Raw genomic sequence first — 18,925 nt, 5'->3', positions numbered from 1 at the left:
CATGAGGTCTAAGGTCAGGTGGCTGAGCACCAGCTGTTGTGTGTGTGTGTGTCTGTGTGCGCATATGACTGTGCGTGTAGGTTTTTGACCTAAATACTGCTCTCGATGATCAACTGGGTGGAAATCTGTTTTAATCATTGTCCTACATCGGATCTGTCTGCCGCTCCATACAGTGACAAAGCAAGATCAAAACACGACCTCATCACCAGCCCTACATACAATAAAAGCTCAGCTTTACACTTTAGTGGGTTGTTTCCATGCAGATTCACCCCTCCTTTCAGATCTTAAATTACGATACAGTACTGAATCTGGACACGAGTCCTGTTCAAATACTCTTCAAATGCATCCTTCCTTCAATCAAGTTATCTCATTGACTACCTCTACCAAGGAAGGCTGCATTTTCAGAGTTTTTGATCAGGACCATAGAGCCTGTATACTGCTGATAGCAGACACTGTGCGCTTCCCAGTAGTCTTAAAGATGCGTTATACAGGTTTTGTATCATTTCAGCCAGTAGTCTTAAAAGTAGCGTATTTGCCTTGTGTTTCCCGAAGGCAGTAATGTAATTTATTGGCACATAGACCGGATAGATGCAGTGAAATGTGTTGTTTTACAGGGATTACAGCCATTGTGGTACAGCGTCCCTGAAGCAAATTAGGGTTAAGTGCCTTGCTCACGGGCACATCAACAGATTTCTCACCTTGTCGGCTCAGGTATTTGAACCAGTGACCTTTTGGTTACCGGCCCAATGCTTGCAGCTTTTCTTCTAGTAATCGCAGTCCACAGACAGACATTGGAAAATTGTGCACGATTGTGTAGAACATCGTACATTTCGAAATAGGTTACATCCTGACAAATTTCCTGCAATTCGGATGATATGTTACGAATTCCACTTCATACGATATGTTTTGAATTTGTAAGTGCGTAAGATCCCATTCAATCTGTTTAAGTGGCTTTTTCCTGAGCCACACTGATGTGAAAAATACTAGATAAGTGAAAGCAATAACAAAATCACTGTAAGATAAGTGTTTACACCTATACGATTTTTTCAGATTGGTTGTGTCAAGGATGAGGAATCTAGAAAGTGATATTAGAAAGTCTCCTTACCTCTTGAGTTGGTCGCCATGTCTGCCACCTTCTGAAAGGCATCTAGAAATGCCACTGTTGCCAGAACTGTGGTCCTACATGTGGACAGGAGGAGGAAACATTCAGCAGTCAGCATTCAACATCTACATTGACTAGAAACCATCAACAGTCCAGAATGTCAACACAGGACAGTTGGAGTTACCAGTCTACTGAAGAGGGATTGGATAGGATATTCAATTATAGTCCGTCTCATAGACATAAATACTAATGAAATGAAGGTCTCACCTGAGTTGGGAGTGCAGTTTAGTAGCCTTGGCACTGAAGTCTTCCCACACTGGATATGAACTCTGGATGAAAAAGGAAGCAAATGTTAGTTAACACCTTTTGCACCGCAACGCACGCGCACACACACACACACACACACACACACACACACACACACACACACACACACACACACACACACACACACACACACACACACACACACACACACGCACACACGCACACACGCGCACGCACACATGCGCACGCACGCACACACACACGCACACACACACACACACACAAAACACACAAACACACGCTTTTTTCCAGTTGGCCAGCACTTTGGAGCACTTTCTGTGATCAGCATTTTGACTCATTTGTATGACTCAGAACAACATAATACATTATCGTCCTATCAAGCTTGCATATTCTCTCTTACCTAACAAAGCTGAAGACCCAGTTAGTTGACTGTGAAAATGAAACATGGATGCATAACTCTGAAAGTTATCGTCTCCCCCAAGGGTAAGTCTTGAAGTCAACACAACATGCCTAAAGAACACACTCCTGCTGATACATGTATTTTAAAAGGCCATTTAACTACGTTGCTACAACGTTCCCAGACTGTGTGACTATATAATAGCGTCTCTGCTCCTGTGGGGTGCTGCAGGGCGGGCTGTGGTGTATGTGGGAAAGGGGGAAATTGGGAGGGACAGAACAGGTTGCATGCCGGCTCTTTAAAGGCCCAATGCAGAATTTTTTTTAATTTGTCTGTGTTTTATATACATTTCCAAATTATGGGGTTGGAATAATACTGTGAAATTGTGATAATGCCCTTCTAGCGTAAGAGTTGTTTGGTGGGAGGGAGTTTTGGCCTGCCTGGCAGGCAGTGAATTAGTTAATAGACCAATAGGAAAGACAGTTCCAAACCTCTCTGCCAATAACAGATCGTTTTCAGTTTTCCCCAGAGAGAGGGGGACACAGCCTGACTGCATATTCACAATCTTCCCTTGCAGAGAAGTGAGAAGACAGCAGATGAAGGAGAAAATAGGAAAAAAAAACACCCCAAATCATTCACTCTCATCCTATTTCTCTCCTCATATCCTCCCAAGAAATAAAGGTTAAACAAAAATAAAAAAGAAGAGATTCCATGTTTTCCAGATCTTTCTATGAGACAATTAACTCCTCACAAAGTGATCTGGTTTCACTATAAAGGCTATCACATTCACTGTTAAAATGTTTTCCCCATGCTTCACCATTCTCCCTGTCTGTCTTCACTGGGCTGCAACAGGTGGCTAATCAGCTTTTCAGCCCTGCGCCTCCCGGCGACAACAGAGGAGGCTGAGAAGAGGCTGAGAGGAGGTTGAGCCAGGACAGCTGAGGGAGCAGGGGGAATGCAGGGTTAAGAGAGCCACGCAGTGCAGCGAAGGAAGACACACACACACATATGCGTGAACGCATCAACACACATACAGAGCTCCTAATATCCAGGCAGACCCTTCCTTCCTCAGTTAATGAATTCATCTGAAGAGAGCAGGGATGGCTGTTGTACAACTGCATCAGATGCTGGCTGGTCTGTGTCATGTTGCGCTGTTAGATATAGAGGAGTTAGTGATACACGCTGAACTCTCAGCAGGCTGCAACACTGACAGTGTGTGCCTAGCCTAAATAGCTGGGTTAGTCATAGAGACATGGGGCCAATTCTCTCCTTGGCTTGCCAGGACGGAGGCCAAACACTAGGCACCTGGGTAATATCCGTTAGGTACCAAATGGAAGAAAACTGACTGAAACCGGGAGGGATTACTTGGACTTTTTCAATAAGAAAGGCTCATTTCCATTTCTCCATAGCAGCGCTTGAAAACGTTTTTCATTGCATGCCCTAGCGCAGGGGTATTCAAATCTTACCCTACGAGGTCCGGATTACTGCTGGTTGTCTGTTCTACCTGATAATTAATTGCACCCACCTGGTGTCCAAGGTTTAAATCAGTCCCTGATTAGAAGGAAGGAATGAAAAAATACAGTGGAACTGGCTTCAGGGTCCAGACTTGAATTTGAAGGCCCTAGTGAATTAGACCCAGTTGTGCTGACTGCTGAGTAAAGTTTTATGAATCTTGACAGAAATCGCATCTTGAGGCGCTAAACGTTTTCATACACTATGACTTAGGACATTTGAAAGAACGGGGAAACGTCCACGGTGGACATTGTCAACTTGCTTCATAACTTTTGAGCTTACGAAGCAAGAGCGCCACCACCAATCAGCCTACACCACCGTGCACACACCCGTCGTTACTATGACAAATGACCGACTGTCCGAACACACACAAATCTAATTTGGTCACTTGAAACTTACTGATTGGACATTCAGTATTCAAAAAATGATATGAGCATTAAGGCCTGAAGTTTGAACAATACTTTATAGAAGCAGAGCTCCAAGCCTAGAGAGAGAAAGGACATAATCATTCTATATATCCTCATACTTTGTATATATACAGTTTAGATCTAGTTTATAACTAGGGCCCAGAGTTCTTCCTGGTCAGATCATATGACACTTTCTATATTTATATCGTTTATAACTAGGGCCCAGAGTTTATCAGATTATATGGTCAGGAAACTCCTCGTCCTATTTATGGCGAGTAGGGCAGAGCCGGGACGAATGTAACACGGGGTGAAAGTAACACGCCCGTTTTCTCAGATAACACAGAAGCTAGAATGACGTAGTGAAGTCAGCACATTCCTAATGTGGAGGACGACCCTCCCTGCAACAAAAAAAAACAGCCCAGTCTGACCATGCTTTGCCGAGTAATCAACAAAAAGCGGTTTTGAGCGACGTAAGTATATATTTTTTTAAAAACAGACCCGGAAATATTTGTTGGTTGTAGAGTTGTGTTAAGTTGTTAAGTTTCCGAACATATGTCATTTTCTGAACCCATCTAGTGACTAAATGACAGCATAGGTTCCAAGTACCATGCTAGCTAATCTTGTTGTTAGCCTGGGAGAAGTGACAGGAGAGATGGGTGGGATGAGAGTGACACAATGTAAATTGATGACATGGAATAAAATAAAACATTTAAGCACAGGCCATTGTCTCTTCTAGTTCATATTGCTTTTATATTGTCATCAAAATATCAACAAGTGACTGAATGTTTGAAAATGATATGACATAATTAGAATTACGCCTTAATCAATTGACTTGATGGATCAGCTCACGTAAGGTTTTATTGACAGGTTAATAGTTAAATATACACTATATATACAAATGTATGTGGACAGCCCTTAAAATGTGTGGATTTGGCTATTTAAGCTACAGCCCTTGCTGACAGGTTTATAAAATCAAGAACACAGCCATGCAATCTCCATAGGAAGCATTGGCAGTAGAATGGCCTTACTAAGGAGCTCAGTGACTTTCAACGTGGCACAGACCATCTTTCCAACAAGTCAGTTCGTCAAATGTATGCCCTGCTGGAGCTGTCCCGGTAAGCTGTAAGTGCTGTTATTGTGAAGTGGAAACGTCTAGGAGGAACAACGGCTGTTTTTCATGTTTTGGGCTAGGCCCCTTATTTCCAGTGAAGGAAATGTTAGCGCTACAGTATACAATGACATTCTAGACAATTCTGTGCTTCCAAATTTGTGGCGACGGTTTGGGGAATTCCCTTTCCTGTTTAAGCATGACAATGCCCCCATGCACAAAGCGAGGGGGCATACAGAAATGGTTTGTTGAGATCAGTGTGTAAGAACTTGACTGGCCTGAACAGAGCCCTGACCTCAACCCCATTTAACACCTCTGGGATGAATTGGAACGCCGACTGCTCACCAGGCCTAATTGTCCAACATCAGTGCCCGACCTCACTAATGCTCTTGTAGCTGAATGGAAGCAAGTTCCCGCAGTAATGTTCCAACATCTAGTGGAAATCCTTCCCAGAAGAGTGGAGGCTGTTATAGCAGCAAAGGCGGGACCAACTCCATATTAATGCCCATGATTTTGGAATGAGATGTTCGATTCGCAGGTGTCCACATACTTTTGTCTATTAACCCCGCCATGTGCAATTTGGTCCTTGACTTCCTGATGGGCCACCCCCAAGATGGTAAAGGTAGGAAACAACATCTCCACTTCGCTGACCCTCAACACTGGGGCCTAACAAGGGTGCGTGCTCAGCCCCCTCCTGTACTCCCTGTTCACCCATGACGGCGTGGCAATGCACACCTACCACTCAATCATCAAGTTTATAGAGGACACAGCAGTAGTGGGCTTGATTACCAACAACAATGAGACAGCCTACAGGGAGGAGGTGAGGGCACTCGGAGTGTGGTGTCAGGAAAACAACCTCTCACTCAACGTCAACAAAACAAAGGAGATGATTGTGGACTTCAGGAAACAGCAGAGGGAGCACCCCCTATCCACATCGAAGGGACAGTAGAGGAGAAGGTGGAAAGTTTTAAGTTCCTCTGTGTACACATCACAGACAAACTGAAATGGTCCACCCACACAGACAGTGTGGTGAAGAAGGCGGAACAGCACCTCTTCAACCTCAGGAGACTGAAGAAATTTGGCTTGTCACCTAAAACCCTCACAGACTTTTACAGATGCAGAATCGGGAGCATCTTGTCGGGCTGTATCCCAGCCTTGTACGGCAACTGCACAGCCCACAACCCGCAGGGCTCTCCAGAGGGTGGTGCAGTCTGCACAATGCATCACCGGGGGCAAGCTAACTGCCCTCCAAGACACCTACAGCACCCGATGTCACAGGAAGGCTAAAAAGATCATCAACGACAACAACCACCTGAGCCACTGCCTGTTTGACCCGCTACCATCCAGAAGGCATCAAAGCTGGGACCACCAAGAGACTGAAAAACAGCTTCTATCTCAAGGCCATCAGACTGCTAAACAGCAATCACTAACTCAGAGAGGCTGCTGCCTACATAGAGACTCTTATCATTGGCCACTTTAATAAATGCCACTTTAATAAAGTTAACATATCTTACATTACTCATCTTATATGTATATACTGTACCTTATACCATCTATTGCATCTTGCCTATGCCGCTCAGCCATCGCTCATCCGTATATTTATATGTACATATTCTTATTCCATCCCTTTAGATTTGTGCGTATCAGGTAGTTGTTGGGGAATTGTTAGAATACTTGTTAGATATTACTGCACTGTTGGAAATAGAAAAACAAGTATTTCGCTACACTCACATTTAAATCTGCTAACCATGTGTATGTGACCATTAACATCTGCTAACCATGTGTATGTGACCATTAACATCTGCTAACCATGTGTATGTGACCATTAACATCTGCTAACCATGTGTATGTGACCATTAACATCTGCTAACCATGTGTATGTGACCATTAACATCTGCTAACCATGTGTATGTGACCATTAACATCTGCTAACCATGTGTATGTGACCATTAACATCTGCTAACCATGTGTATGTGACCATTAACATCTGCTAACCATGTGTATCTGACCATTAACATCTGCTAACCATGTGTATGTGACCATTAACATCTGCTAACCATGTGTATGTGACCATTAACATCTGCTAACCATGTGTATGTGACCATTAACATCTGCTAACCATGTGTATGTGACCATTAACATCTGCTAACCATGTGTATGTGACCATTAACATCTGCTAACCATGTGTATGTGACCATTAACATCTGCTAACCATGTGTATCTGACCATTAACATCTGCTAACCATGTGTATGTGACCATTAACATCTGCTAACCATGTGTATGTGACCATTAACATCTGCTAACCATGTGTATGTGACCATTAACATCTGCTAACCATGTGTATGTGACCATTAACATCTGCTAACCATGTGTATGTGACCATTAACATCTGCTAACCATGTGTATGTGACCATTAACATCTGCTAACCATGTGTATGTGACCATTAACATCTGCTAACCATGTGTATGTGACCATTAACATCTGCTAACCATGTGTATGTGACCATTAACATCTGCTAACCATGTGTATGTGACCATTAACATCTGCTAACCATGTGTATGTGACCATTAACATCTGCTAACCATGTGTATGTGACCATTAACATCTGCTAACCATGTGTATGTGACCATTAACATCTGCTAACCATGTGTATGTGACCATTAACATCTGCTAACCATGTGTATGTGACCATTAACATCTGCTAACCATGTGTATCTGACCATTAACATCTGCTAACCATGTGTATGTGACCATTAACATCTGCTAACCATGTGTATGTGACCATTAACATCTGCTAACCATGTGTATGTGACCATTAACATCTGCTAACCATGTGTATGTGACCATTAACATCTGCTAACCATGTGTATGTGACCATTAACATCTGCTAACCATGTGTATGTGACCATTAACATCTGCTAACCATGTGTATCTGACCATTAACATCTGCTAACCATGTGTATGTGACCATTAACATCTGCTAACCATGTGTATGTGACCATTAACATCTGCTAACCATGTGTATGTGACCATTAACATCTGCTAACCATGTGTATGTGACCATTAACATCTGCTAACCATGTGTATGTGACCATTAACATCTGCTAACCATGTGTATGTGACCATTAACATCTGCTAACCATGTGTATGTGACCATTAACATCTGCTAACCATGTGTATGTGACCATTAACATCTGCTAACCATGTGTATGTGACCATTAACATCTGCTAACCATGTGTATGTGACCATTAACATCTGCTAACCATGTGTATGTGACCATTAACATCTGCTAACCATGTGTATGTGACAAATCACATGTTGATTTGATTAGTATATCTTCATGATTCTGGTGGTCAATTACATGGAAATGGGATGAGCATGATGAGTTTGCCCTTTGTGAAGGGCATACAGACATTTATTCTATCACGTATGACAAGAACAGCTGGAGCGCACCTGATTGGAAGGGCTAAGCATGAATAGTCAGTGAAAATTGTGAAAAACACCTCCTACTACATCCCCATTCAGGTAAGATGAGAAAAAGATGGTTAATAAAGCTATTATGTCATCCATTTTAGTCTGACTAATATTGTACGGCAAAATATTGTGGTGGCGCAACATTGTGATGTTGACGCATGGTTAATTTTCATAAATTATAAACCTATAGCATAAATTATTCAAATCGACAGTACATTTGTTGAATGTAATAAGCATTACAAACCAGAAACATGGAGATAAGACAGATTTGGTGCACTCGCCAGCTGTTACTTTCGCCCCAATGCTCTGTTACTCCCGCACTACCAACAGGTACATAAATAACGGAGCAGTAGTTATGTTCTCTGTTTATTTCATTGCAACTAGTTTATCTTAGAAATGAAATGACAGTTGCTAACGATAGGGGATATATATAAGTGTTTTGTCATATAATATGGAGTCTCTAGCTCTAACGATCTCTGAGTAATTATGGGAAAAGCTACAAATGTTACCTTCGTCCTGGTTTTCCCCTAGCCTATCCTCGTAGAACAATGTCACCCGACAATTCTTGGCAGCGGCCCAACTTGTCTTCCTCCACGGCTGATGACAATGCCTGTTCATAATTTCCATCTTTTGTACAACAGACCAAACCAGGCCACGGCCTCAACCGATATGCACTTGTCCAGCTTGGCTGCCCATTCCCCAAAAGTCTAAATATAAAGAGAGACATCACAATCTTTGGTGGTGGACACTGGCCAGTGGCCATATGGTGTCCGTGAGCCAGACCACAGCCAACAGGGACCAGGGCCTAGTGGCCATAATGGTCAAGTGATTTGACACATGATGTCTTTGTCAAAGAGGTGCCTTCCTGGATGAGAAGGGGTCGCCAAAATTGATCAATCAACCCCTCTCTCCATCATTGGCCTGACGTTAGACACGGGAAAATGTGTAGGCACACAGGCACACACTAAAAACATGTCATGGGTTATGTGATCAATGTATGCATCATGCTTTATATGTCCACATCCCAGCTGTTGAGGCGATATGAAGGTTGTTTGTCATGTTTGTCAGATGAGGTTAGTGAGCTGTCATACATCCATCAAGACATCCATAATAACTGTGGTTATAACAGTGACTGATTAGGAGGTGGGTCAATGGGAACCCAGGCTTTTTTTATTCAGACATTATTCTGTTATTATTTAGTTAAAGATAATAATAGTATAACATACAATTTGCATAACAAAGTATAGCCTATAGCCTACAAATATGAACTCATTAAAAAAAAGAAACAGCCTGATTCTATTCAAGGACATACATGTTTGGTCGTCAGCAGAATAGCTGCCCCCCTACAAACCTGCCCACTCTAGGCAAATAACACAAAGGACAAAATATGTATCACAATTTATGCTATTGCATAGCCAGTGAGGGGGTAGGGAATAGGAGAGGAAACAAAGGCAGTAAATTGCGTATGATCATCAATGCAATAGCTCGGTAAAACCGGTCGACATTAATCGAGCTCTGGTACCTTCATGTCGTTGACGATAGCTTGGAATAATCCACCCAACGCTCCGCACTCCTTTTCTACCGACTCCATAATCACAGTAGTCTCTCAACGATGACTGAATACGATCAATTAAATGTCCAGAAGTGCAGAATATTCAAACATCAGAACCCCGATCTTTTCACTCGCCCTTCGTTGTCCTTTCCCATCCAAGACAGACGCAGAGGATGCGAAACCCCCGGCTAAGAGGGCAGACAAAAAGAAATCGGCTACTCAATGGCACCAGACTTTTGACGCTCGGTGGCGAATCTCTGCTCGGACGAGAGTGATGGAGAGGAGGCAAAATCCTCGTTCCAATTCCCTTCAGTCTACAAACTGCGAAAAGAGGGGCAGGGTGAGTTTGAGTCAACGTCGATCTTCATCTTTGGTTGATTTCACGGGCAAATGTGGAAATCACCAGTCCGGGGACCACGAGAGTCAGTCGTTCAGTCACAGCTCTGGAAACGGGGGCGCGCTCTGTTAGAAAGGAACAGATGTCTTGAAGTGGAGGTTCTGTAGTTCGATCCATAGGAATTGAAGGGGGCCGGTCAGTGTTTTTGTCACATGCAGCGTGGAGGGAGGGACACCCCCGATTCAAACAAAAGTGAGTCCGTATTCTCATTCAAGCACACTCTGAAGAGAAAAACAAAGGATATCCCCAGCTCCAAATGTGCTTTCAGCATGCACGCGCCTGTTCATCATTGACTGTATCAATCCCGAGTTTTTGTTGCAAAGTACCGCGCCATCCAACAATGGATCCAACACAACATCTCGACCCTACCATGCACATATGCTGCTGAATATGTTATTTTAGGCAAACATGTCATTTCAAGTTAAAGGAACCTTAATGTTTGTATTTAGTACATACACTAGCGGTATTAATTACATTGCATAGCAACCAAATTGACCGTTGTTGTTTGAAATAAGAACTGTTCTTTATTCCACGTGTGTGACAACAATAAAAGGTATCTGAATCCCCAACATTTTTTTGTAAATTGTTTACTATGCAGAATTTTTTTTTCTTCAGTTGCATGTAACTTTTTATTTAGACATTTTTTGGAAGTCCATACCGGCCATTACGGCAGTAAATGATGATAGTTGCTAATTTGTGGGTAAAGAACGTATTTTGACCTGATTAAACTTGAAAAGCTAGTAAATGGCATGTTGAATGAGAATCGCCATATCACCGTCTCCTGTAAAGCCAGATTCTGGTTCAGTGTTTCCCCAACCACGTGGGCAGCCATGATGAGTCTGTCAGAGGCCTGTCTGTGGGCCTGCAGCCCAGTCAGTCTGAAGAACAGACCTCGCTCAGCCTCTTGGCATCCTCAGCACAAAAAAAACACCTCCCTCCCTCCCTCAACCCACAAATGCATGTGTGTCTGCACGAGTTTCCCTTATCGTGAATTATGGCTTTAGTAAGGGGGGAAAACGCCAACTCTTCTGTTTATACTCACTTTCCGTAAGACTGTAAGGCTGTATGACTGAAATCAATTATCCACTCTCAATGTGTCAAGCTTGAGACTTTGAAGATCTTGAACGCTTACGTAACTTAAGTGTAGCCCTTTACACTTCTACCCGTATACGAGTTAAACATTGGAGACTGATAAGCGGCTAAATTGGAACGCAGTGGCTGGACAGTACCACGCTATACATGACGTCAGAGCACTGTCTCTGTGCTTCACGGCGCTGTATGGGTTTTGACTGACAGCGGTTCTAAACTTGAACATCGTGCGGGAAAAAGTTGCCTCCACCCCTCCCGCTAATTGGCCAACTTTTGCAAATGTTTTGTTGCCCAAGTGAGGGAAATTCTGGAAATGACGAGAACTCAATGTATTGTAAAAGACGAGACGTTGATGATTATAATAAATATTATGTTGATGTCATACAAGCAAGCCGAACACCCTTGAGTCCAAATGTGCCCTTTACATTTCCATATCATAAAACTCATATAATATACAATGTCAACGTTTATGATCACTATGCTTGATGTACAGTTACACGATGACATGGCGCGGTACTTTGGGTTGTCCAGAACAGAATGAGCCTATGTTTATTGTATTGTGAAGAACATTTGGCACAGACCACGCATCTGAATGCACTCATTACTCCATTCTATGCACAACAAAATAATGTCTGGCTCGGCTATTTTACCTTTCTAACAGCAGTGCGCTTGAGCTGCGGTCGGAGGGTTGGCAGTATTTGAGGTGTCTTTAAAAACAAGCGCAAAAGTGACAATTTCATGCAGCGCTAATGGGAAGTTTTAAGACCCACAAAAAGCAATGATGCAATTTACAGAAGAGAAGTCTAGCATTTGTATAGACGTTATTCGTAAATACATTTAGGCCTAAGTGTGCATACAGTGCCATGGAGAGAAGCGATTTATGATATCATGATTCTGACCCCAAACAGATTATTTTCCATTTTATATCAAACCCTCCATAGGCTACACTTACCCATACCTACAGTGTGTCATGTTTTGTCATTGATTATCATGTCTTGTCCCTGTGCTTCCCCTTCTATTCGTTTCCCTCTGCTGGTCTTATTAGGTTCTTTCCCTCTTTCTATCCCTCTCTCTCTCCCCCTCCCTCTCTCACTCTCTCGCTCTCTCTTCTCTCTATCGTTCCGTTCCTGCTCCCAGCTGTTCCTATTCCCCTAATCAATCATTTAGTCTTCCCACACCTGTTCCTTATCTTTTCCCCTGATTAGAGTCCCTATTTCTTCCCTTGTTTTCCGTTCCTGTCCTGTCGGATCCTTGTCTTTTATTCACCGTGCTGTGTCTATGTATTGCCCTGTCGTGTCGTGTTTCCCTCAGATGCTGCGTGGTGAGCAGGTGTCTGAGTCTGCTACGTTCAAGTGCCTTCCCGAGGCAACCTGCAGTTCTTGATCAAGTCTCCAGTCTGTTCTCGTCATTACGAGTAGTATTATGCCTTTTGTTTGTAAAGTAACTTTACTGGATTAAAAACTCTGTTTTCGCCAAGTCGCTTTTGGGTCCTCATTCACCTGCATAACACAGTGCCTTCAGAAAGTATTCACACCCCTTGACTTTTCACATTTTGTTGTGTTACAGCCTGCATTTAACATGGATTAAATTGAGATTGTTTTGTTACTGGCCTACACACAATACCATATGATGTAAAAGTGGAGTTATGCATTTCAAAATGTTTACAAATTAATAAAAAATGAAAAGCTGAAAATTTGTCTTGGAACAATAAGTATTCAACCCATCTGTTATGGCAAGCCCAAATAAGTTCAGGAGTAAAAATGTGATTAACAAGTCACATAATAAGTTGCATGGACTCACTCTGTGTTCAATAATAGTGTTTAACATGATTTTTGAATGACTACCTCCTCTCTGTACCCCACACATACAATTATCTGTAAAGTCCCTCAGTCAAGCAGTGAATTTCAAACACAGATTCAACCACAAAGACCAGAGAGGTTTTCCAATGCCTCGTAAAGGGCACTTATTGGTAGATGGGTAAAAATAAAAAAGATGACATTGAATATCCCTTTGAGAATGGGGATGTAGAAAAGGCCCATGGAGTTGGTGGAATACTCCTTTAATTCATTGCCATTTACTCAGCTGGGCCAGGGGCGCTTTAATTAGGTCAGGTGGAAATGTCCGACAGATCTCAACTCCATAAAAGGAGGAAATTGCCATCGCCTGATCTCACTGCTTTCTCTTCCTTAATTCCATCTCATCCAGAAGTTCTGTGCATCCATGAATCCACCACAGACTACTCAGTAAATATACCACTTTATGGTTAAAGGAATTCCTGCCTCAGTCTCATCCATTCCTCTGTCACCTGACACGTGACCACCTGTTCACCTTCACTGTCAGTCATCCTACCTGTCCAGCTACCCACGCAGATTCCAATAATCTTTCAGGGGAAGTTGGGAAGTTATTAATTACTCTTTGGAGGGAGTATCAATACACCCAGTCACTACAAAGATACAGGCGTCCTTCCTAACTCAGTTGCACGAGAGGAAGGAAACCAACATGAGGCCAATGGTGACTTTAAAACAGTGAATGTTCCTGAGTTGCCGAGTTACAGTTTTGACTTAAATCTACTTGAAAATCTATGGCAATACCTTAAAATGGTCGTCTAGCAATGATCAACAACCAATTTGACAGAGCTTGAAGAATTTTGAAAATAATCATGTGCAAATGTTGCACAATCCTGGTGTGGAAAGCTCTTCGAGACTTACCCAGAAAGACTGACAGCTGTAATCACTGCCAAAGGTACTTCTGTATTTGCGATCATTTCTAAAACCATGTTTTCACTTTGTCATTATGGGGTATTGTGTGTAGACAAAAAATAGATGAAATCCATTTTTTAATTCAGGCCGTAACACAACAAAAATGTGGAATAAGTCATGGGGTGTGAATACTTTCTGAAGGGGCTATATACTGTCTGGTTCAACAGTAATGTGCTGTGTCTTTTTTATTCTGGCCTTGCAAAGTAGCCTATCGAATAAAGGTGTTTAAATGGTATATTCGTCATAGTGCCTTGAATTGAAAATATACTGCACATGCTAAAACATACACACACATATGCCTACCTGCATACCTTCATTTCACTTGTTCAAGTATCCATCCCCATCTCCAAAGAGCGCATCTCATCCGGTTACCAAAGCTGCGCTCCTCCAAACGTATTTAAATGATTCAGTTCTATAATATAGTACCAATGGTAGGCCTAGGCTATATTTTGCTTATTGCGAATGTGCATCACACATATAATACAATTTACGGGGGTCTAGTGTTTTTTTAGGAGAAGTGCAATGCGTAAAGACATGTAGGCGAGGCTCGTTGAAGCAAATTACAACAATGTTGACTGCTAACACCCCAAGCATAGGCTATTGCGCAAACACTTGATGTTGTTTTACTGTTGCTATCGCACGTTACTGTGTCCTACGCTATTTAATCAACTGTATTAGGCTATCAATACCAGGATGAGAATATTCTGTGCCCTCAGCCAAATTGGAGTTGATGACAATGAAAAGACCTTTAATATCCTTCAGAACGTGAGACACATGCATGCAGTATTAAGTCATGGAACGTGTTCATTGGCCAAGACCTCCTCAAACTTGTGTATTCATTAAAACCCAGGCTTTTCCCGCCACCACCAGCTATTGCGCTCATTATTCTAGCTGTGAAAATAGATAAAATATTTCAGACACATCCCTGGACCTTTGCACTATAGCCAGTGCGTGGATATACCATTGCATTAGGTGTGGGAGTGAAAGAACAGTTTATCTTTCCAAATAGGCAAAAAAAAACGATATAAACCATGTGATGTTCATTTTAAAATGTGATAACTGCATAAAATCATCATAGCATTTCAATCTAAGTCAAGCTGTTGTCTTAGCATTCCATTAACAGAGCATGAACCTGGCCGGCCTGGTACCAGAAACAGTCCTAGCTCCTCCTAACAGACTACTCCATCTGGAACATGCAGTTCTGTCAACCTTGACCTGATCACATGAGAGAGCCCCTCTCCACAGCCGATCTAAAAAGAGAAAGATGCCCACCATGATTGACTGTGACCTTTGACCCCCTAGCAAGGCCTTACCCATGATCCCTTGGGCCCCCTTGCCTCTTGGGTTTATCACCCTTTCTGTACCCTCTGCCAAGTCCCAAACAGTCGGATGTTCCCGTTTTCAGGGAAATGGAAAGAGAGCCTGTGACTCGACTTTTGGACGTTAACAAGGTTACATTTCATCTTAACTTCTCCTCCACATTTACTGGGTTGATTGAATAGCGCAGAAGAGAACCTCCCCAGACAGTTTTTTGTTTCCTCTCGTCAAGACCAGTATGTAGGGGATCTAGTTTCAGGCATTTCGTTTACGCCTGCTGCATTAGGTTACCCTTGGTGAGGGATAACATAGGGACGGCTGGGGTCTACTCCGGGGTCAGCTGGCCATATGTCCACTTGACCATAAAATCAATAATGATTTACTATTGTTCCACCGAATACTAGGCACGGCTGTTACGTAAGTAATCCCTGTATGTCATCCCAAGTTAAGTAAATATGTTCACTAAATACGTTTTAAAGTATGCAAATCCAGTAACATGCAGGTGCAGGGTACAAGAACTAAACTGACGATACTTTTGGTGCTTACTGTAACTCAAACTTTCCCCCCTTACTAGCTCTGACTTTGCTGGTAGCTACTTTGAGAACATTTTTACTCACTATGATTGTCCCACCTAGCTAGCTTAAGATGAATGCACTAACTTTAAGTCGCTCTGAATTAGAGCGTCTGCTAAATGAATACAATGTAAATGCCTGCACACTGTTGATTGCTCCCAACGCGTCGACACGAAGGGCTTCGCCAGGCTGTAAATAAGATGAACCCACAAGGGTTGGGGGGGGTCTCATCTTGGCAGATGATTGGACTCAGCTAGGCTGAACTATTGGTGTCCATAATGTGCAACTACACACACGTTGGAATGTGTGTTAATACGTTGTAATCCAATTTCACCCCATCTAATATTTGGCAGTATACAATAAAGCAAAAGTTTCCAATGTGTTTGGTGGATCTGATATTGCACAAGCTGATGAATTGAGGCAGGAGGTATTGCCCTGTGATCGTCGGAATCAAATTGTGTACCATAACGATTGGGCCACACACATACAGGTAACTGCCACAATAAAGGAAATGCCAACATAAAACTGCCTAATAGGTGTGGGCCACCATGAGCCATAACAGCGTCAATGTACCTTGGCATAGATTCCAAAAGTGTCTGGAACTCTATTGGAAAGATGTGACACCATTCTTCCACAACTATTCCATAATTGAGTGTTTTGTTGATGACGGTGGAGGAAAACGCTGTCTCAGGTGCTGCTCCAGAATCTCCCAATCTCCCTTGGCATTTGGTTTACATTGTTTTCATGCTCATCAAACCATTCAGTGACCACTCATGCCCTGTGGATGGGTGAATTGCCATCCTACTGCGTCTTAGCCTTGGTATCCAAAATAAATGGCATGCCCAGCATTTGTATGCATGACCCTAAGCATGATGGGATGTTGATCGCTTAATTAACTCAGGAACCACACCTGTGTGGAAGCACCTGCTTTCAATATACTTTTTATCCCTCATTTACTCAAGTGTTTCCATTATTTTGTCAGTTACCTGTAGATCTCAACAATACACATCTTACACTTACATTCTAAACTATAGTAGGAACTGAGTGAATATAATATCATCCAGAAAAACTGCAAAAACCAAAGGAAATGCCCTCCACAATAGCTGCAAAAACGCCATAGTTGCTTGATTGAGTTAGACGAATATTCTGCTCTTGCTGACAGCTGTATTCAATGCTCTCAGTGAGAAACAGATGCATGATATCCAAAATCCTCACCTCACACCAGGACAAAAAGAAGCAGGCCCAACATTTGACCTTCTCTGTGGCAAGCCAGCTGCAATATGAGACTCGGCGTTGACCTTGACTTTAAACGTGATGTTTGGCTAAAAGTGGAACTTACAAGACCCACTCCATAACCTGAAGGCCTCTTGAAAGTGACCTCTCTGTGGGGTGCGTGGGGGTGGGGTTTGAGTGCTCTTCACCAGCACATACTGTACCTCCATCATGGATGCGTCCCAAATGGCACCCTGTTCCATATGTAGGGCACTACTTTTGGTCTATATAGAGAATAGAGTGCCATTTGGGACACATACATCAACAACATCTAGCAGATACTTCTATGTCCATAGAGCTTCTTCCAAAGTAATGGTTCCATGTGAACACAATCAGACACAGTGGCATGCTGCACTATTGAGTGTTTGACAGAAGCCTTCAAACAGAGGGAGGCCAGCTAATGAATGAGCTGATGTAAATGAAACAACTTCCTGTAGAGTGGAGGTACCAAAGGCCCTCCCTGGAGCCTTGTCCTGGGGCCGCGGGGCCTTCTCTTTGACCTCCCTCTCTCGGTCTCTCCATACTTCCCTTCCTACATCTCCCTTCCCCCATCTTTTCCCTCTTCCCCATATTTCCTCCTCTTCCCCTATATTTCCCTGCACTTTCCCTTCTCGCTTGTCTCTACTTCCCCCACCATTCCCTTCTCTCCCACCTCTTCTTACCCCATCTTCCTCCATCGGTACCCCTATAGTACCCCCTCTCCGCAACCCTGACACCTCCACTAAGGTCAGGGGAGCTGGAGAAGATCCCCAGAGCCAAACTGGTGGGTTAGGTTGACATGTTACATGTGATCCTGTGGAATCCCCCCGTTCCGCCTGCCTGGCTAGCCCAGTGATTTGTTCAAAGAAGCCACAGACAAGTGTGCTTCCCCCGGTATATCTCAGAGAGAGAGAGAGAGCATGAGTGAGAGCATGAGAGAGAGAGAGAGCCAGGCCACATTACACCAGGGGAATTTCAGAGTGAGATTTACTTGACAAATACAGACGCACACACTTATACACACACGCACGCATGAATGCACAGTGATACTGCAAATGGGAAAATAAACCCTCACGGACAATAAACACAGGCATATTCACTCCCAAACAAATACCCATAAAACACAAATACAGTCCTGGGAAATGGTTACGCGATGTTGGAACATTGTGCATTCCTGGGCTCTGTTGGACAGATAATTCTGAACTGTACATCACAGCATTTACACTCTTAGAAAAAACGTGCTATCTAGAACCTAAAAGGGTTCTTCAGCTGTCCCCATAGGAGAACCATAAAGAACTCTTTTGGTTCCATGTCCAAAAAAATCAAATACATTTTATTTGTCACATGCGCTGAATACAACAGACCCCTTACCTTGAAATGTTTACTTACAAGCCCTTAACCAACAATGCAGTTCAAGAAATAGAATTAAGAAAATATTTACAAAATAAACAAAGTAAAAAAAGTAACACGAGAAAATGACAAAACAATAACGAGGCCATATACAGGGGGTACCGGTACTGAGTCAATGTGCGAGGGAACAGGTTAGTCGAGGTCATATGATTAATTGTTCAGCAGTCAAATGGCTTGAGGGTAGAATGGTGTTAAGGAGTCTTTTGGTCCTAGACTTGGCATTCCGGTACCGCTTGCTGTGCGGTAGCAGAGAGAACAGTCTATGACTTGGGTGACTGGAGTCTTTT

The 18,925-nt window shown here is 42.9% G+C and overlaps 1 protein-coding gene across 4 annotated transcripts in view; it reads right to left on the bottom strand.

The window, feature by feature from the left end:
* The window catches only part of mtss1la (MTSS I-BAR domain containing 2a), a 46,381-nt gene extending 35,883 nt beyond the window's left edge, over nucleotides 1-10,498 (bottom strand). For 3 of the 4 annotated variants that reach the window (XM_046310376.1, XM_046310386.1, XM_046310404.1), the window contains exons 1-3: nucleotides 9,814-10,497; nucleotides 1,370-1,431; nucleotides 1,106-1,179 (exon numbers count right to left, since the gene is read on the bottom strand). In XM_046310376.1, the coding sequence (XP_046166332.1) occupies nucleotides 1,106-1,179; nucleotides 1,370-1,431; nucleotides 9,814-9,882 (205 nt within the window). In that variant the 5' untranslated portion in view covers nucleotides 9,883-10,497. Of the gene's footprint in view, nucleotides 1-1,105; nucleotides 1,180-1,369; nucleotides 1,432-9,813 lie in introns of all 4 variants that reach the window. The other variant, XM_046310396.1, reaches the window with a different exon arrangement.
* Nucleotides 10,499-18,925: the final 8,427 nt, after the last annotated feature.

The sequence above is a fragment of the Oncorhynchus gorbuscha genome, linkage group LG02 (assembly GCF_021184085.1).
Source record: "Oncorhynchus gorbuscha isolate QuinsamMale2020 ecotype Even-year linkage group LG02, OgorEven_v1.0, whole genome shotgun sequence".
Taxonomy (NCBI): Eukaryota; Metazoa; Chordata; class Actinopteri; order Salmoniformes; family Salmonidae; genus Oncorhynchus; species Oncorhynchus gorbuscha.
Note: the sequence above shows the minus strand (reverse complement) of the source record. Positions and strands in the feature narration are given on the sequence as shown.